The 21,984-nt window shown below is 40.2% G+C and overlaps 1 protein-coding gene across 4 annotated transcripts in view; it reads left to right on the plus strand.

Moving 5' to 3' along the window:
* Positions 1–21,984, plus strand: part of ano1a (anoctamin 1, calcium activated chloride channel a) — a 61,650-nt gene that overhangs the window by 13,049 nt on the left and 26,617 nt on the right. For all 4 annotated transcript variants that reach the window (XM_031846043.1, XM_031846044.1, XM_031846046.1 and 1 more), the window contains 7 exons: positions 5,998–6,345; positions 10,131–10,229; positions 11,199–11,350; positions 15,485–15,539; positions 16,644–16,695; positions 17,861–17,916; positions 18,136–18,177. In XM_031846043.1, coding sequence (XP_031701903.1) covers positions 5,998–6,345; positions 10,131–10,229; positions 11,199–11,350; positions 15,485–15,539; positions 16,644–16,695; positions 17,861–17,916; positions 18,136–18,177 — 804 coding nt within the window. The remainder of the gene's footprint in view (positions 1–5,997; positions 6,346–10,130; positions 10,230–11,198; positions 11,351–15,484; positions 15,540–16,643; positions 16,696–17,860; positions 17,917–18,135; positions 18,178–21,984) is intronic.

The following is a 21,984-nucleotide window of genomic DNA, read 5'->3' on the forward strand; positions in this document are numbered from 1 at the left end:
GTGTTTTGAGAAAATAAGGTAATTCAGATTAATCAGTTGGAATCACGAGAAATCTGTAATTTAGCTGGAAATAACGAGATAATTAAATCATGGTTTTGGGAGTACAAGCTGAGAAAATATTTGATGATTAGGACTAAATATTACTGACATCCTAAATTGGGCCTAACAGAAAAGCAGCCATGGCCAATTTCAATGAAATAGGGCTTCAGAGCTAATTTGCATATTTCATTATTATATGCAGTCACTGCTGCAAGAAACTAATTATTTTGTAGGGCTCAGAGGAAGTTTTGGTGCCAAATGTGCATCTGCTTGCCAGCAGCTTTCTCTTTTCCTCTAGTGGGATGAAGTGTTTTAAGGGGCCGGTTTCTCACTTACCTCTCGTGGTATTTAGCTTTGGAAATACTTTCTACTGAAGACATAGTCACTACGAAACCTGCTGACATTGAGGTCTGTGGATTGTCCACAGTATGTAAAAAAAACAAGTAGATGTTCCATTTTTAACATCGAATTATTTTTAATGTTGTGAGTGCCGCAAATGAAACTCCATTCACCTGCATTGTGTCGTATTGTACAGATATTTAGGTAGACACCACTAGAGGTGAGTGAGAAAACTGACTCTTGAAGTTACCATCTGTCTGTGCTTGGGAGAAGTATGCCAGATTTATTATTGGCACTGTGGCCTTACAGGTTGCTGGAGTTAAAACTGTGATTTGAAGCGTTCAACATGCAAAAAAACCCTGACTGTTCCAGCTGCTACATGCAGCTTACTGCTATGAAAAACATTATTGACTGAAAAAACTGCTGGGTTGTCTCAGCCTTGAGCTTATTATGGCTCAGATGTGTGTGTGAGTGTGCGCGTGTGTGTGTGTGTGTGTGTGTGTGTGTGTGTGTGTGTGTGGGGGTGGCTGTGTGCATGTGGAAGCCCAGAGAAGAGGAGAACCTCATTTCCCGGTGGCTTAGTGAGAAAAGAGTTCCTATTGACGAATGATGCATACACCACCACATCCTCATGCGCCCTCTGAGAATCGACCTCTGGCCTTTGTATCTATGACTACTTCCGGTCGAGCGAGGGCTGAGGATGAGTGTGTGTGTGTGTGTGTGGGGGGGGGGGGGTGGGGGTGGGGCTGTATATAAACACACACACACACATTCACATGCACCAGACCCTCATCATACTATCACAGACACACACGGAGACACACTGTTCTGTTCATTTCAGCGCAGGGCCTGCTGTGTCAATATTAGCTTTCCGCACAAGTTCAGAGTTTATGGCTCTTCTATTGACGGCGGGCTGTCCTATCTTCAACATGTATTGCCGTGTAATTGTCCGTCTATCACCATGTAAACATCCGTGTTGGGTGTYGGCTGCTTTTAGTACTCWAGCAAATTCCCACACAGTATGTGATGTCGTCAAACTCCCATATCTCTCTCATCATTCCATACTACATATACTACTAAGTAGTACACCTGGTCTCCACCAAAACATATCTGGCCGTTTAGCGGCTACATTTTCAACTATGTTCACCTATGAGCTATGTGCAGGGCACCAAACTCATGTCTACAATGTTTACTTAAGTAATTAATCAAGTGAGAAGTAGAGTGATTTTCTCAAAGACTTTTAGATAATCGGACTTCTTATTGCAACCAGAGGAGTCGCCCCCTGCTGGCCATTAGACAGAATGCAGGTTTAAAGCACTTCAGCATTGGCTTCACTTTCTTTGAAGCCCCTGTGGGTTGGCACTTCTTATATGCAGTCTATGGTTGTGGTTATTGTATCCCACTGTGGTGATGGCCTGACTGACTAGCATCACCAACAGATTGATATATGTGGTTCAAAGCAAAATCACTTGACAACTATGGGATAGATTTCCACCAGTTCCCAACAGTGTTCCCACCAGGATGAATTATTACAAAAATAAAATTGGAAAATAAAAACATTACATCCTAGGTTGTGCTGCAACGTAGTAAAATCATTTTTTTAATCTTCACATAAAATCCATAATCCCACATTCATTGTACCAGTCCCCTAACAATCAAAACAGAAAAAAGTGTCCCGATTAAATCAATGGACGAGGGCAAGAAATGCTGAAGCCAAACTAGTGACACTTCCCCACTGTTCATACAGTTTTAATAAGCCAGGCTGTTGAATGGCCACATTTGCTGATCAGGACCTTAATCATTCTCTTTCCACCGCCATAAACATCTTTAGTCTGGCGGCTCATTCTTGATTATATCAATAAAATATTCTGAACTCATATTCACTTGCTTAGCTATTCCCTGAGATATCTAAGTTCCCAGAGAACAAAACTTTTTCTTTGTCATGTGATTATACTTTTATCACTGGCCATTAATGTCCTGTTCTAATTGTGCAGTATTACTGTGGTGTCCAGATTCCAAGTCTTGTATATCCTATACTCATGTCACTGAAACACAGAGATGTTTTTAGTCCTGAGGCTGCTTTCAAACACAAAGACTTTAACTGTGGCTTAGTCCTAACAATGGGTCAGGCTTCAGACAAGGCCCGAATAGTTAACTGGTTGCACAAAACTGTCTAGTTCTTTAAATATTGTATTTCAATTATTGTGGACATTCAGATTTATTTAAAAAAGCTTTCAAATAAATATAAAGGTGGGTTTTCATTTACTGACTAAGCAAATGTTATCGTAAATTAAAATTGACCCGTATAAGATGTCAGTGAAATAGAACTCAATCCAAACTACAGTGAAATAAACTACAACGGAAGTGAGTGACTCAACTGTCCTCAACAAAGACAAAGCTGACCTATTTCATGACACATGACGGGAAAATGTATGCTGTCAGGTGAAACCATTAAAAGACACGAGAGATTGACGAAACAATAAATTAACTAGAAATAAACACTAAACCGTAAATGCAAAAACATTTAACCGTGTTGGTTGTTTAATTAGGTGAAATTTGCCTGTAACTGAACATCAACATAAATCAGTGAAAGGGTCAGGATGGAATAGTTAATTTGTAGGGGTACTATTTTAAGCAGCGGATTAATCTACATTTGCAGTTGTTGCGCGAGTGTTTATGGTAAATAAGGAGAATGTCACCCAGTGCAACAGTGTGGCTCATTGTCCTTTAATTGCACACATAGCAGGTTGAGGCCACCTGGGTGTACTGCAAAATGAAAACTACATGGCTAATCGTTTCTTAGTCTCTAGGTGCAACATTATTAGCCAGTAAAACCCATTAAAGTATAAGGTGACGTCTATGCAGGGATACTGCCTATCAACATATTGTAGAGCTTTATAATCCACTGTGGTATGATGATCAAGATATTCATTTAATGCAGTTGGGAATTGAGAGACAAATAAAAAGCGCAAGGTGCGTATCACACTGTAGACGCTCTGTAAGTCAATGAAATAGTTCATGAAATAGCGAACAACATGTTTCAGCTGGAAAAGGACATGTTTTTTTGAACGGCAGCTGGATTCTGGCGATGTCACCGGGTCACGTGAGAATCAGTCTCAATCGTTAGTTTAAGTCTTCTTCAATACAGCATGATGTTCATTTATTAAATTATGGTCCATTTAGAGGCAAATAGATCATAAAGTGGAGTATGCTTTAGGACAGGCTTACTGTGATTGACAGGTCGCTACCGCTACCAGAGCCGTATCCGGCGTCACTACTTAACTCCTCCGCATTCACGTCATGATGACTACGTCCACTTCTTATATACAGTCTATGGTCCAGATAAGCCAAAGCATGGACCAATCAGTGTCCAGTGAGGAGCTACTGGCAGCTAGGGGCGTGGCTTAGATGTGTGGGAGACGACACGGAGAGGCGACTGTTTGTTGGCAAACAATGGCGGCTCCCGAAGAGGTTAGCGTCAATGATCGGATTGCATCAGTTCTATCAGAAGAGAAAAGCATTTCTTCATTGAAAGAACAGCAAAGAACAGCACTGAAAGCTTTTATTCTGGTTGTGTGTAACAAACCATCAGGCGGGTCAGGTTACATGTTTGTTTAGGGCACTATGTTATCTCTACTGGCCTTCTCCACTCAATGTCTCTGGGGACAGTATATGGTGCTACATTGCAAGTGTTAAAGTGTATGGTGTCCATGAGTGCTTTAGTCCAGTGAACCATCAGGTAAATATACTGCAGAGAATGAAGTCCTGTTACAAACATCAACTGTGTTATCTACTTCCCCCTCCCAGCCCGGTGCTCTAACTCTGCCCGTCCGTCTCCATCTTTGTTTGTGTTTTGGTTTTGCTCCCAGATATTTCCACAACTACTGGCCACTTTAGCGTCATATTTCGTGTCAACATTCTTGGTTCTCTGTGGATAAACAGCCTAGTCGGCAGGAACATTTTTTGGCATTGAACATTTCTTCAAATTTGTTTTTTTGGCAGATCAAGTGGCGTAGTAAAATGAGCGACGAACAGAGCATTTGGCATTACGGAGCGTCCGTTATTTAAAGTTACGTGCTACAATATCGACTATAAAGAGCGAGAAAGTCACGGCCGACAGTATAGAAGGGTGTTGGACGAGTCAAACAAACTGGACTTACACTCAGGAGACCGTTGTTCGTGTCCCCTGTGAAACCAAAAGTAAATGTTGAGTTAATGCTTGTTACATAACGTTTGTAATCCTTGTTACGTAAGAAAGTCTGCTAAGGACGGTTGCTATTTATTTGAGGTTGTTACAGATGCATTGTTATGATATTTTTTTGAACACAAACCGTGATCTTTTTTCTCACCATAACCAAGTCGTTTTGTTGCCTTCACCTAACCAGTTATTTCACAACGTTAACCACTTTGTCATTGTGCGTTTCTGCAAGTGTGAAACGACGCTGATACAGTATGAATATTATTTATGAAACCCATTTTTGGTTCAAAAACGTCGGCATTCAAAGCATCCATTGATTTCAGAAACATACAATGCAAACAATTTTTCTGTCGACTGCATTGTGATAAAAATGTTTTGATGACACCCTGACCTTTGTCTTGCGCCACCATCCACCTAAAATTTCAAGCTCTGCACAAAATACTTGTAACTAATATTCAAGAAGGCATTAGATTGGGATTTCCTTGATAATTACAGTGAATATTTATATGGGATCAGATCAGTCTCAATATTAACAAATGCAAACAGAAGGATTCACAAATGTATTTTGCGATTTATTTGACTCTCCACAAAAATATGTTTTAATGCACACAAAATAATTATCCTTAAATAAATGTAAACAGAATCCAGTCGTAACAACAAATAAGGTTCACAAAAATATTTGGGATGCTCACACAAACATTTTTTGTTAAATAAGTGTAGTAGAAATACACACACTGTATGTATTTAAACAGATTTCAAATTCTCATCAAAATCATATTTGGATATTCTTACATACAAGCTGTTAAACCTGCATTTACAAACTGCTTGTCATGTGTGAACTTCACTGCATTTGTGTGTGGGATTTTTGGGACTCCCCTGACGTCGCTCGATTGACAAACAGGAAATTATCTGTTGCCAAACAGATGTCTCCTCCACTTTCAACCAATCACATGAGCCAGGGGACACAGGATTAGAACTGGGAATTGTTGTTTTTTTATTTCACTGTGTCTTTCAAACATTTTTGTAAAAATTCCACAAAATATATTCCTTATACTACTTAGTATTACAAGTAGTTGTAGCTATTACTACTAGTACTTGATTTTGGTTCAACCCAGTGTTTCCTTCTGTACATTAAATGATGTCATGGAAGTTATGCTTGCAAGATGCAGGATTGCTCTCAAAGTGAATACCTTTGAAGGTGACTGCTAGCATAGTGATCGCCAAGAAGAATTGCATGTGACAGAAAAGTGCCCATCTGCATGAAACTGACCCATCAGATCACTATCATACACTAAAATACTGGAGAGTGTTGGCCTTGTGGTATTTTTTTCAATATTATCCTGGTTTTTAAGAAGTAATAGATGTTTCTATACATATGTAGTAATCTGTGACATTCTATCTCTTTGCCTTTTTGATTCTAGCCCATGAAACATCTGTATGCGGATGAGGGCTCACCTGTGTATCAACAGCTAGGCCCGTACTTCAACGATGGCCAGCGGCGGGTAGACTATGTGCTGGCGTACCAGATCCAGAAGCCCAGCAGCATCAAGGGCCAGTCCTCCAGCTTCGGCGACAACAACTTCGTCCGCCAGCTTCGACGCAGCATGAGCATCAGAAGCAGCCGTGCCCTGCTGCAGCCGAAGGAAGACCCGGAGATCGCGGCCCAGAAGCAACCCACGGACTACCATGAGGATGACAAGCGCTTTAGGCGGGAAGAGTTCGAGGAAAACCTCCTGGAGATGGGGCTGGAGCTGGAAAAGGACGAAGGGGTGAGAGCTGAATGTGACGTGGTATTTTGACAATTGACCTTTTAACTACTGTTTCTGCGTCTGTCAAGCTATCCATTCTGGCACTGCACCTATGCAGCTTACAATCATAACGGTGGCAAATTCGTTCCTTGAATTTCATAGTCCTTTTTAAAAAAAAGTCTCCTTGCTTAAAAGGGTGACGTGAGTTCATTCTAACTGCTTAGCATACATACTTGTTCGTAATTTCATACAATTTTGAGAGAAAAGGCTTTTAGGATGAGGTCCACCCGATGTGTTCGGCAAATGTTAAGCTATCTCGGCCAATGAGTTTGTATGGAGTTACAGGTGTTGAAGCCAGCAAAATCCAATTAGTAGCTGGACGGGGGCTGCTATAGCTAAGCTAAACTCTGATAGCATCCTGGACCGGCTTCCACACGGTACAAAAATACCATACAGTGTGGATGCGTGACTTGTGGATGGGGCTTTTTTATTACAAACTAATGTAATTAGTTAATACACTGCTCCTTGTCCTTGGAAGCAACGTGCTCTGTTGCTACTGTAGACAGTGAGCTAGTTAGATGACATGCTAATGTTTGCAGCTTATGCTTAGCATTTGATTTAAGCGTTTAGCTTTTAGCTTATAAAGAGAGACCACCCTCCGAACTCTTTAGCACAGCCCGATGCGTGCCACTGTGAGATGTGGTGAAATCCAGTGTTTGAGAGACCTCCTTATGATCCGCTATGATCTGCTGTTTAGGGAGGGATGTAGCAAAGAGTCAATTATTCGTTAATTTGTGTATATTGAAAGTATTTTTTTGAGGCATTTATGCTGAGAATTGACATTTAAAAAGGGAAAGAATAGTTACGAGACAGCAGGTATGACATCGAGCAGGTCACATGGCAGATTCAGGTCATGTGACTGATAGTGGAGAGCCTCAAGGTGACTGGACTGGATCCATCCCCCTGGTCTCAATATCTTACTTCAACGCTACCTTTGTATTTCAATCTGCCAATGTCAGTGTAATGGGTCTTCCCGATTATCTCACCCTACAGAAGAGGTGCTACTTGCTATAAAATAGCCGTTGTCATGAGCTCATGCTTCAGGTACTTTTAGGATCAAAGTCGGTGTGATGTGTTCTGAATCAATATGTCCGTACGCTTTGGTAAATTGGGGTTAAGCTGTATGGAAGAAGGTGAGAATAGTTAATTATGTCGTACATATGGGCTCAGCTTGAAGACAGGGCTCAGTGTGTGACGCTGGGCACAGTCAGTAACAGAAGGTGTGTTACATGACCCTTTCTGTGTGTATGTGTGTGTGTGTGTTTAGGACAGCAATATGATAGGGATATAGACTACACAGTGCAGCTCTTTTCATTTAATATATATTGCATTATTTGTTTTTATCGTAAAATTCCATATTAAATTTAGGATTCATTCATGACGTCGCCAGTGCTTCAGTTATTATTATTTCTATTTTCCTTACAAAGTTTGTTGTGACTGTGATGCACAAGTAAGTGAATCCCATTGGCAATAAACCTGTTTGATTGTGAAAGAAAGTATATTAGAAAAGCTAGAAATTCAAAGAAGTATTTTTATATCAAGTTATTAGCGTTATATACTAACAACCTTCGAGGTTCTAGTTCGAGATGATGTGTATAACTGTGACAAAAAGAAAAGAGGGAATCAATTTTACACTTGATTCCCATATAAATGTGTCAATTTTATGGGCATTAAAGTGGAACAGAATGAGGCAAGTTCTATGGTAACGTTTTGCCTTTAAAGTTGCCAGTTTATCTCTTAAATAACCTCATGAATGGATGCCTACATTTGAATAATATAATAAATAAACATTAAATATGTTTAGATTTATTTTATTTTTTTTAAACTGATTGATCTAAGTTGAATTTGTTGACACACTTCTCATTTGAACTGACGCAGAGCACTACGTTGAAGCTTGTTTTTCATATTGTATCTCATCTAAAGGCTGATATTTGGTAGGCTGGAGCTGTTGTGCCACTGCTTTGTATTTGCTACACGAGTGAACCCATGAACACAAAAGAGATTTGTTTTCAATAATGGAGAAGCAGAGCTTTTCGTCATTTCTTTGTCAGTCTTCTGTAGAAAAGACAAATGGAGATAAATTGACTCTTCACGCAGTGAATCATCCATTAAAAACACTGCAGGAGCAGCCCTGTGACATAACGTAGCTTGATTCTGAATATGTTCTGAAAAAGGCTTTTAGCACCACTCTGTTTCATGATGTTACTCTAAATGACTTGAAACTTTGGAGCCAGTTTACTATGGAGGGCTATGGAGGCATAAGTGTGCCAAGTTACAGACTTTCTCAGTGGGTAGATGATACATTATGTGGTGACCGATTATGGATATGATTAACTCTCCTTTGCCAGTGCCATTATTTTCTTATATCAGTAAAGCTTGGCGTGTATTATCACAATATGCCATGGCCATTTAAAAAATATATAAGGAATGCACTGTAATGTTTCTGCTACCACGGCGCCCCACATGTTGCTTGTGTTAGTTTTGTTTGTGTGGACTTTAGCATCTAGCTCCGGTTCCCCTGACAAAAAAGCCAATTGGATTCTTCCATTGGATTTTGGATTATTGCAGAAAATAAGCTCTGTGGCAAAGAGAAGTTATTGATACTTGCATGTTTTGCTCAGCAAGATAATCTAAACAATTGAACACTACTTTTATGATTTTTGAAGGGTGAACGCAATCAGCAGAAGAAAAAAACTAACGCGAGGCAATAGACAAGCTACACTTGGTGTACTAGTGTTTGGTGCAGTGCCGTTTTGTAGTCTAATTTTGCCACATGTAGGCAACCGCCTTTTTTTCATTTAAACACGTAAAAGATTCAAAATCCGTGAGGACAGTTAATGACGTATTTTATGTCGTGAAACAAAACGTTAAATCTCTCAAGCTTGTGTTAACCACACACCTTATTTCAGGCATCTAACCAACAACACATTAAAAAAATCCATTGACTTTTATGATTTTAAACCATGACAATATAGTTGTTGCTATTTAAACCGATTCCTAATTCCTCATTAAGTTTCCACAGTTACACGCTTTAATTAACAGAAGCATCCATTTCATTCAAAGAAACACTGTTCCTTCAATACAAATTGAGAGCAACACCCAGGCAGATCAATAACAGGAGTTCTCGTTAGCCAGAGCAATTATTTCTATTTCATAATTATTTAACCCTTAAAGAGATAAGTTACTGATATGCACCTACAATTTATTTTTAAATGCACATGCATATAAACCCTATTTGTCATATTCCAATTTACAGTATATTAATCTTTGCGGTATCATTCCGGCTGCAGCAACCTTACTTAACAACAGTTTTACTTCATCAGCCCATGCATACTGTCATCAGACGGAACAAATAACATGGTCAATCTCTGTGATGTATACAGCCAGTCAGCTAGTTTGAACTGGTTCTTGTGTATTTCTGTATCCAGACAGGTCAGTGTGCCGAGCTGGAGGGTGTGAAGTGAGTCTGGCAGTGCATGAGTGGTTTTGCGTAACAGTACAAGCTGCAGAGAGAGAAAGATCCCACATGCAGCATTAAAGACGTGTTTGTGCTGAAATGGATGCAGTGGATTTTCCTGACAGGAAACCGGACTCTACCAGACAGTAGAGATCTGAATCTAACAGAAGAGCAACTTGCTGCTCTGCGGGCTGCAATGTTATCTTCAAAAATGTATTGTTGGATGTGGTTCATACATTTTTAGACAGTCATGAATTGCCCCCATATCCAAAACTTTGTTGCATTTCAGAAAAAGATCCCAGGAATCGGCTTCGTGAAGATCCACGCACCCTGGAATGTTCTGTGTCGAGAGGCTGAGTTCATGAAGCTCAAGCTGCCGACAAAGAAGGTACTCCTCCCGCCAGTCAATTCTCCATTTGTCATGTGCATACTTACCGTGGATTTTTCCTGAGGCTAACTGAATTGGCTCTTAGAGCTGCATTGCTGAGTGTGATAATTAATGTTTCATGTTCATCTCTCATTTCCAGTCATGTAGCATTATAACACCCCCAATGGAGCCAATTTGTGCTCATACAAGCCTTGGAATGAGATTTTGAAAAGAATCCAATAACCATCGAACACCTCACTACAGTGTACCTGATAGGTAACTGTCACCTAACCTGATAGGTAACTGTCAAAATCAGAGGTATTGGATATCGACACAAAACACATCAGCTGATTCAGTCAATATATATTGAATCAATATTGAATTCTACCCTCAAGTCTCTATGGAACAGTGTGCATTTCTGGAGACAAATACCGACAAAATGACAAACTGAGCAGTCAGGATTTAGACCATGCCATAGCGCACTGTCCTTTTATAGCACTAGGTGAACAACACATTAAAAGGTTTAAAGGCTATCTTTCGAGTAGATTTAAGCAGTTCCAAGTCAAGTACCCCTAATGTTAGTGAAGGTGTCCCGCAATGCTCGAGTTTTGGTCCTCTTCTGTTCGTTATACAAACAAACAATATCTCTTCTCTTAATCTGGCCACCTCAAACCTACAGTCTGCTTTTTGTGCATTTCAAATCAGTCTTATAAAACAAAAGCTTGTTTTAAATACTTACAAAACAGACTATGCTATTTTCAAGAACCAAACCCTTCAGGGCTCTCAAAGTGAGTAAGTAGACCCTTATAGATATAGGCTCAACTAGAAAAACTGACGAATTACCTCTGCTCTCTGATCACATCTAAAAACAGTATTGTAATATCAGATCACACAATATTTTAACTCTTGAAAAATAAAATGAGACCGACTGCAAATGGGATGCAAAGCATGCAATCTAGATGAATGAAGTGTCTTCTGTCTCCTCCGCAGGTTTACGAGGTGAAAGAAGGCGGTAATCTGGTGGAGAAGATCCGACTGTTCATTCACAAAATCACAGCTCCTCTCCACCCAAAAGTGGACACCAACCGGCCACAAAGCGTCAAATCCCTCTCTCACCCGTTCTCCAGGGAGAAGAAGCACCTGTGAGTAAAAGCTCTGCTCTGCTGTCAAGACGGTTGTTGTGAAGACGGAGCATCAAACTGACTGTAATATTTCTTAGACGTGTAGCTTGGTACACCTTTGCTTTGCCACATACAGTAGGTACGTAGAAAAACTACATGCCAAAGATTTGTATTGAGAGCTAGTGTTCGGGGTAGAGTACAATAAAAATAGAACTAGAAATAAGCAGGCTAAAAAACGATCAACCAAAGTAATTCTTTGATCAGTACATCTCTATTTACTGTGATACAAACCAATATGGTTTAAGATAAGATCTTTCTGACCAGCATAAAGATTTTTACATTTATACCTGAGCTGTTTTCTAGCTGAGGTAAACGGTAAACATTCATTTATGTAGCTTATGTGAAGCTATGCTAGTGCTAATTCTGTGATATTTGGGTTTACTGATGTGTTTTATGATGGAGGCTGTGACCCAGTAAAAGTCCTGCAGAGTTTATTAATATGGATGACAACAACCAGCGATCTTTCGGCTAGGGGACCGCTGTTCGTTCCCCCTGTGAAACGAGAGGTCAATGTTGGTTTATTGGTCATGTAACTTGCGTGATGTTGACGATATTTTCCTAAACCTAACCAAGTAGTTTTGTTGCCTAAACCCAACTGAGTCGTTTCTTGTGAAGACGGAAGTTTATTTTGAAAATACCCTATGCATGTGACGGGCAGAACTTGACACGTGTTGCTTAACATTTGTAGGAAAACTAACAAAAAAGGAGGAGTAACTTTTCATAAGAAATGCTGTACGAACCACTGTATGAGGATACGTTTAACTATGACACTCTAGGTAACCCTCTACCGCCATTGTTAGACGTGTCAGGGACAGCGTGTCAGTTTCCACATGCAGTGTCTTTTCAAAATAAACTCCCATGTTCACAGTAGGTTTACTTGGTTTTATGTTTTACTTACGCAAGTTAGGTTAAGTTAGGGCAACAAAAGATCGGGGTTTGGGTTAAAAATCGGTGTGTTTTAGCTATCCAAACTCCCCTCCTACTCGCCCTATGTAGACTTTCTCACTCTTCATAAAATAATTTGCTCTGACCGTCTAATGATGATGAGCTAGTTGAAAAGCTTGGTGTGACTCATACAGACGTTAAAGGGTGCCTCGGTGCGTCGGTATCAGATGCAGAGGGGCACTGAAAAAGCGTCGTCTTGGAGGAGTTGGGAGCGAGAACAGGTTGGACAGACACCGCCAGAGACTAGCTGGTGAACAAAGCGGAGCATTTAGCAGCTAAAGAGAGCTGTTGGAGAGCAACACAGAGGAACCCACACATTTTAAATATCTACATAAATGACAAAATTGTCCAATTTTATCCAGGTTAGTAGAGAAATAATGTCTGTCGATTGATGTAAACTTTGTCATAAATGAATGTTGCTTGAAGCAAATGATGGTACACTGTGTAATCAGAGTCATCAGAATTTAAGGGAAGAGGCAGACTATTGCAGCTGGCTCACAATTATACACACTCAAGTCAGAAAATGCCCACCAAACTACCATAATTATCTCACAGTTCAGTCCGAAAGGTTGGTAAGATATCGAGATCATGTTGGAAAATTCTCTCCAGCTATTAAATGTAAGTGATTTCTGTGTTATTGTAAGACTCTTTTGCAGAGAGCATTAACATTTTGTAATGTAATAAAGTGTATTTACATTTTTTCATGTTGTTTCACCTCTGCGCTAAAGCAAAGTAGCTTTAATCATTCAGACAGCATGGAGAGATAACAACCACAGAGGTGTAAATTGAACCAAAAAATCCCTCAACAGCATAACAGGATGGCTGAAGCATGACGCTCTCTTGCTGCCTCAGCCTTCTCTCCTCCGAGCAAAATAAACACATCCAGCCGAAATCACAAGTCATCTACATTTCTCAACACTGTGTTGGAGGATTTGTTAAAAAAATTGCACTGGATAGCTAACTAGATTAACTACGGACAGAAATCATGACTTCACTGACGCTTCCTGTTCAGTCCCAGCGAGTAAAAGCACTTCCAAAGGCAGCGATCAGAGAAGAAGAATGTCTTAGCATAAACGTCAGCCTGCTGGGACGTATGGAGGAGAGAGTGGGCAGCGCGCAGCTATATTTACATCTCTGACTAACAGCTAGCTGGAGATCTCCCTCCACGTCTTCTCCATCACTTCATCTTCATCAATACTGGAAACACTGCAGGCCTGTTCCCTGATATTAAGCCGAGTTATAGATTATACAGTGTAGAGCGGCTTTTCAAACCACATGAACTTAATCTGGCTTCTTCCACATGGTGCTTCTACATTTAGACTAGTCTTAAATTGGAGGCAGCAGGGACACAAGGACCATTTCAGTGCCAACAAGCAGCACTAGTTACACAAGTACTAACTGACTGACAGCAGCGGCCCACTCAGTATCTTGATGAGATGCTTTCAGTGCACACACACTTCCAAGTGCTTTTCTTCTAAGAATTACGTCCATATGTGCTAAGTCACTGGCAGAAATGTCTGTAGATTAACAGACGTTTGGTCTTATTTTGAGCTTTACCCTCAATATTACATGCAATTAACCATGATATATGATTGCATTAATATCAGTGGTGCAACGGATCATAAAACTCACTGTTCGGATCGTATCACGGATCAGAGTCACGGATTGGATCAGCGCAAAAGAAAAAAGCGAGCAAATATAACTTTTAGAGATCCCTGATCACATTTTTTCATCTGCCGATACTAATTGCAGATCATTGATGATCCATATTGTTGTTTGGTTATAGCAGCTGGTCTACAAGAATCCAGACTATTTTTTTAATCCGCGGTCCACATGCGTGCTGAACCGTGACGGGGGAATCCGTACGCATCACAGACCGACAATGATCCGTTACACCACTAATTAATATGATGTTTTTTTTAATGGCATATTATTGTATTTGTGCAGGTTTTAAGTGTAATTTAACAGTAAGTGTGAGGTTGTATTTTACAAATATTCCTATTCATAATCATTAAAAAATGCATGTAAAATTACAGGAAGTATTAATATTCCTTTGAATTGCCGGTCGTTAAGCACGTAAGTTTAGAAAGTGTTTTTATTTTTTTTAAGGGTAATTAAAAGTATTTGTAGAGATACAAAAAGTATTTCCTTTAAATAGACAATTGAAAAACATTATATTATTACAATATTATATCTTTACAGAGCTTACTATATCTTTACACATTTCTTGAGCCTGGTATCATGGGAGTTGTTGTCTTCACCACCACTGCCAGCAGGCCTGCTAACAAGTCTGCGGCTAAAACTGTATCTTGTGATGTTACTGCTCTTTAATATAAAATGCATCTATAAAAATGTATCGATGTTCCGGCGTGATGTCGGCTAAACACAGAGCCGATAACAGAGTCGATAAGGAGAGGAGTGACAATTAAAACAGTCCTGAGGAGGGAGAGAGAGCGTGGACAGAGGTCATCGATCTCACAGGGGCTGTGTGTCACAGGGTCACAAGAAGCACATTTCAGGAGCCATCAATTGAGGCCTGATTTAGGAAGGTAATTCATTGATTGAGGTTGAGGAAGAGTCTTTGTCAACTTTAAACAAACTCAAACAAACATCGCTCTATGTACGGTTTATCCCGATTGGCAGTAAATGTCACCGGTGATGCAAATCGCTGCTGCAAGTGAACTGCGTATGAACATGATTAGCAGGAGACAGGGCTGGCTGGTTAAGGCTTTTTAGAGCCTTCTTGCATCTCATCCTTTCATTTTTATGTTTTTGATGTGAAATTGCAGCCTGCAGCTTGCACTGCACTGAAACATAATGACCAAGCCTCCATTTCATTGTACTTGTGCATCAACACACATCACGTGACTTCAAGGTTATTTTAGTCCTATTTGTGGAGGTCTTTTTTTTTTTTTACATCACATACTGTATTTTATCTCAGTTTATTGTGTGGACAGCAAAAACAACTTCAGCATTATATTAATAATATTAGTCTGCTATAGAATGATTGTTGTTCATCTCAGCTCTCCTCACTTTCTCTTTCTTATAACTACTATGAAAGTAAAGAGAAGCATATTTAACAAATATGCTGCTAACAGTTTGCACCCTATATGCAACTAAAACTATATCTGTTATGTTCTTTGTTTTCAGATTTGATCTGTCTGACAGGGACAAGTTCTTTGACAGCAAGACCAGGATCTCAATAGTAAGTATTCGTTGAAGAAGATGACACGTTCTCACTCGAGACTCGTCAAATACGGCTGCTTGGTCAGGGGCCCTATACTTCAAACTATGAGACTCTACGTAGCCCTCTAGAGTCAGTTGCACGTGCCAACTTCCGGTCTTTCCATGCGTACACTGACTTTTTAAAAATAAACTTCAGTGTTCACAGAAAACTACTGGGTTAGGTTTAGGTAACAAAACTACTTGGTTAGGTTGAAGAAATGATCGTGGTTGGGGTTAAAATAAGTATGTGTGTTACATAGTTAAGTACACGCGGTATGCTAAGTACGTTACATAACAGGTTAAATACACAACGTATGCGAAGTATGTTTCGTACGGCTACTTCACTTCACTCACATACGTAACTTTAAATATGTCAATGTTGACTTTTGGTTTCATACAGAACAGAGGTCTCCTGGGTGAAAGTCATGTGTCTGTTTGACCTGTACTAGTTCACTCCTTTACACCCACCATTACTGCGGCAGAGTAGAGCGCCATTGTCAGAAGCGTATTGCCACAGATCAAGCTGCCGTGTTTGACGACTTAGGAGTGAGAACGGCTGAGTTCGAGGTCGCTCCTGTACAAACAGTGTTAAATTCAGCATAGTGACAGCATGTGTTTGACATGTTGCATTTATGGTTATAGATTCCCCTCCTTTAATATAGACAAATTTGCTTTTCTACGTAGACCCTGTCATCCCCAATATGCACTCCCCTCCAATAAGAACCCTTGCTTCTATATGACTCTCATGAAAGACTCTCATTCTGTGAATCTGCGTCATACATGTACAGCTGTATTAGCATACGCAAGTACACCTACACAGCATCTCACAGAGCTTGACTAATGACTGGGTAATGTGATTGGCTTCTCATTAGTGGATGGAGCTCCTCAATCAGTGCAGTCGTTGTTCTCCCAGCTGAGCCTCGGCTCCCATCAATAAAACTCTCAGCCTCTCTGAGGACGAACATAACAAAACTCTGCGGTTTGCCTGCGACGTTCTCCCTCTTAACAGCTTCACCTGTGCTATTAAACAAGTAAAATATTCATTGTCATGGTTTTAAGACTGAATGCTTTTTTGTATCGTCAGGTCTACGAGGTACTGAAGAGGACGAGATGCAACAGAACCAAGTACCCCATGGGTAAGACCTCAGCCTGTAACTCTAATACAAGAGATGAATCAATATGCAATTAATGTAGGTGCTGCGTTCATTGGAGTAAAGTGTAATTACCACCTCAAGAGAGGATGAGCCGTTGTCTTCATTGACCAACACGTCTACAAAACTCTCGGTTGGATTTGCCGACCGTCTTAGCCATCCTCCATGAGGCCAAAATTGAAGTTCCTCCTGACTCTTAACTCGTAGCATTTGACGTGCAGATTTATGATCCTAGGAGAAAGAAACCTGTCGAGTGCAGCGGGTCCAGGACCTTTCCTCTTGTGTTGCCATCGTGTCAAACCTTAGCTACCTGTGTGTTACTTTTCTGTCGCCTACGCAGTACAGTGTTGACTGACAGTGACGGCTAACTGGTCAGATTGGTCAGCATTAACTGAGGTCAACAGCCACTTGAGTGTTGTGTAGTTGAGGTAATTTGGAGAACATCTAAAAAATACGGGTTTGTTTCTGTGGCCGAAAATGCAAAGTAAATACGGGAAAAATGAAAAAGGGCATATTTTAAGTTTAAGGACTGGAGGAGAGAAATCAGGTGCACTTAACGTGTATTAACAGTTGTTTCAAAGCGTTTCACCCTAATATTTAGTTTGTCTTGGTAACCAGTATGTGAACACAGCAGTGACACTTGGATGCAGGCCAAAACAAGCCAAAAAAAAGCAACAAAACTCTTGAGTCTTCTGAAAAGGGGAATCAGGACATTGCTTTTTCTAGATGCTCGCAGGAGCAATAGTGGTGCAGAAGAGAACAAACCCAAAGAGGAAGAAGTGTTTTGAAGCAGATCTTCTAACATTTCTGACAAATGAGACAACAGCTTGCTTGCTCATGGTATTCGTTTACAGCTTCTGGAGACTTTGTGTGAACACAAACGAACCAAGGGGCAAATGCAACTATTATCATTACCAATAGGAACTGCTTTCCTGTTAATATAACAGACCATTACAACTCCATGATAGAGCTTCATCTGTCTTGGAAAACATTCCCCATACATGTAATTCTTCACCAAGAAGTCTTTCTTTTTAACTTCGAAGACGAAATGTAACAGTCATTTCTGGCTTTGACTCTAAGCTCTTCAGTTTTACACTGCTGCGTGCGTCTCCTCCTAGATTATAATCCTATTAAATGTGCCTTCTCACAGGGCTCACCAGTCTGCTAGCCAACGGCGACTACACGTCTGCTTATCCTCTACACGATGTGAGTATCACCATTGCACTTCACGGCCACCTCTCCCCCGCTGGCCTGAGAACAGTTGTTAAATTGCTGCTTATGTACCGAGAGAATGACTCCAATTCAGCAAGTTTCTAATGTGAAAATCACCCAAGCTTTTCCAGCTCAGCGACTCGTATTTTATTGTTAAATTAAAGTTTTTATTCATGATACGCATGTTAAACATAAGTGTATTCATCGTTACAGGGAGACATCGAGGGGGTGAACGCAGAACCTAACGACAGGAAGGTAAGTTGATTAATTCCACCAGTCAATAAATTGAGTCAGATGTCACCACAGCAACACTTCCGGTCAATTAACAGATAATCATCAGCCCAAAGAAAACATGGACGCACAAAACACAACCTGAAACTAGACTGCAGTGCCTTTACGTTTAATAAACCAGCCCAAATCCACTTATACTGCGCAGACAAGGCAACCTCGACTAGCAACCAGAGCAGTGGTATGGTGTCCACTGATTGGTCAGTTTCAGCCAATGAGATGTTTGATCCTATCCAGGGATTTTGATAGCTGACTTTGTCAGGTTTCTCAAATGAGGTCAGAGAGAACTCTGCAATTACAACAATGATAAAATAAAAAAGAGCATTTTGTTCGTACCAGATATGAGTAATAATCAGGACATGATTTAAATATAGAAATCCAGTTTGTCACCAATTTGGTCCATTTCACAATCGCTGTGTAAAAAGACATGCACATCAGTCTTGTCCAGGTGCTGTGTCTCAAAACTAACAGTGAATCATTCTATTACATTATCATCATCGGTTGTAAGACTGCAGATTTAAGAAGCAGACTGTGTTGTATTTACCTTATTTGATAGGGTTTTGGAAATTTGCACTTCAAAAACCTTCTGAAGAATTTGTCAAACTTGCCATTGCTCTCCTATTTTAAATTCTCTTATTACTTTTGAACTCATGTATAGAAATCTACAAGTAGTTGATAATTGCTGTGCACTTGATTTGTTCAATCTTCTCAAAACATTAAAAAGAGTTGCCATAGCAAATTACACTGTATGTGATTTAACCTGAAGTTCAAATAAATTGCTTTGGAATACATTTAAATTTAGTGCAAAATTGCAATATGATGCTATTTATTTTTATGCAACAGAAGCATGTACAGTACCTTTGAAATGAAGGTGCAAAAAAAGAAAGATATGTTATTTTTCACCCTGTGTCTTGATGAGTCATAATACATTTGACTTGCCAATTTTCCGAATTGTAGAGATTCTGAAAATGCGACTCAAAGTACAAAGAAAGTACTTTGGGGCAAACAGTGTGTGGACGAATAGCTTGCGGGTTGGCTAACCAAACAGCTAGCTTGGTTGGTAAAAAAATTCCTATACCCGCTTTGCGTGAGTCTTTTAATGCTGAAATACATAATACCAAAAACCAGGTTGTCTTTTAAGTATTTAATCTCTGCGCAGAGAAGGTTCAATCATCATAACAGAAGGCGTACAGTCTCAGTGAGGAAGAACCCAGAAACAAGTGAACAAGCTTTCTTTATACAGAATGAGCAAAGGTGGGGGCCGATGGTCAATGTTACAGACATTTTGGTCTCAGAATTTTGGTCTCAGACTGATAGGAACAACAATGAAAAACAAACGGCCAGCAACCAAAACAAGCGGCCCAAAGGCCTTGGTGCTGGAACATTCTCCTACAACACAGTTAGTTATCTATGTGAACAGGCAAGGGAGAACTCTTCTTCTGCACAACAGAGACACAGTGAAGTGACTTATGCGTGAATACAATGTACTGAGTAGAAATATATACTACGTGAGTAAAAATATATACTACGTAAAAAAATGACCATTACACTATAAACGAACCAAACAGCTAGCTTGGTTAGCCAGGAGCAAGTCTCTACCCAGCTAGCTACAAAAGCTAACACAAGGGTCTAATTTCTGTGCCGAGCTGAGCGTTGAACATGATACATGTGATTTATGTAAAATTGAAGTTTACTAAGAAAGCTTCAAAAGGCTCACACTGCTCGTCCCTATATTTGTTTCTTTGCTGGAGTCGCGTTTCATGAAATTCTGCAACAGAAGGCATTTGCCACAATTGTGTCAATCGGACCCAAGTTTAAAATGCAGGAAATGTACACAAATAAATGTCAACTAATATGATACTGCATCTCCTTGCAATCACAACAAAATTACCAGATCTTCTTCTACAGGTCATATTTCACCCCAACAACAGTTTTTAAAGTATTCTTTTCATCAGGAACAGATCAAACTAAGGCAGCAAAATGCTCTCAAATCGTTAAACTATAAACTTTCCTCATAGAGATGAATGATTCCTCTCAGTTTACATGAGTTTTGGACCTCCTGTCCTCCAACACAGCGATACCTTGGTGACTGAAACATGCCACTCACTGAATTACACCTTAACGATGGAGGCCAGACTACCATGCTAACGCGACAGCGTTTGTGCGTCTCTGAGCATTTACCTCCTACTGTACGAGAATCAAATTAACCAGGCGACTGAAAATAAAATAAGAGCTCACGTCGAGTCTGAAGTCATCTCCTCCCCTGCTAACGCTCTCCATAATTATACTGTGGGCTGTGTGTCACTAAGGCAACAGCCTAATAATTCCCCCTCTGTTGTTCTCAAGCATCAGGGAAAGCTTTAGCTCGGTGTTTTCAAGTGCCTCCACAGCAACATACTATATGCACACATATATATCACAAATCCCACGTGTTCCTGCTTAAGAAATAGATTTTCCTCGGCGGACAAAATGAGAATGTTGTCTCCGAGCTCAATCTGGCATCTGAACGCCTGCCTCCTGTGATTAAAAGCCTTGTTACCTCGCTGCTCCGCCTGTGAACGGAGTGTGATCTTGTGTGTGTTTCACAGTGATTAATGTGCTCTTTGCCTACTAGCAGTGGGACCAGAGCACATACGCAGTCAGCTGTTTGATGATCATTGTAAGGACCGGATCATACAGCAGTGATTTGCATATAAATTGCGCTGGGAAACACACACACACATACACACACACAGGTATCTGTGTTGTTTTGGTTAGACTTCTAAGAACGCACTCGTTCACAGTCTTACATTTTCCATGTAACATCATAAATTATATATGACTAGAATTAACACTGCAATGAATGATGTTCTGCTCACATATGCACATATCTAATATCAACGAACACCCCAAACTAAACTATACTGAAGCAGTAAATGTGGAAAATACAGCTTGAAATTGATCATTTACTGAAGAATCTGCTACAGGTGGTTACGAGATGAGATCAGTACTAAATCTCACCTGCCCTTTTTACTGATATAGCCTGAGGTGGAAATCTGCCTCCTAATAAAATACGAAACATGGATTCATAGAGAGAGTCTGTCTTTTCGGAGTATTATTGCATTAAATAAGGTTCACATTTCTAAATGCGGATCTTCCAGAGGGCTAGCAAGAGAGATACTGAATGAAGAATGATCAATCTGCATTAATAAAAAATATGAAACGTTTTTTGGTCTGCAAATTCAAAAGTCAATGCAATTTAAGAACAAAGGAAGTAACTGATCTTCCTAATTACTTGCGGTTGGCCTGGTGTATGTTCTGAAATCTACAGCATTTTAGGTGCAAAAGGAGCTTCCTCCAGCTAGTCAGCATTATGCCCATTTCACGCAGGACGCGGCGTGCGCAAAGCTAAAAGCGTCAGTGGTGCCACGGAAATAATGGCTTTCAGAGCACAGTGGCATTGTTGCCACGGTGTGTATGAAAGGCCCATTAGAGAACTGAATCTTCACTGGCCTAACGATCTGATTAAACCAGTCGGTTTTCAGCTGATCGGCCATGACCAGTGACCGGCCAATCAGTCTCATTTTCACACGGCTGACACATTTTTTAGAGGCACACACAGTAACGTCACAGCCACACGCCCACACACACACACACACACACACACACATGTGGAAATATAAAGGTTGCTATTTGTCACAACTACAAGTCCAAAATAAACCGTGGAGGAACAAAATTGTATGTTTTTATTCATCCAAATCACCACTACGGATGACAATAACAAAGTAAACATTT

This window comes from Anarrhichthys ocellatus, unplaced genomic scaffold (assembly GCF_004355925.1).
Source record: "Anarrhichthys ocellatus isolate YVR2014 unplaced genomic scaffold, GSC_Weel_1.0 scaffold6, whole genome shotgun sequence".
In the NCBI taxonomy this organism is placed as follows: Eukaryota; Metazoa; Chordata; class Actinopteri; order Perciformes; family Anarhichadidae; genus Anarrhichthys; species Anarrhichthys ocellatus.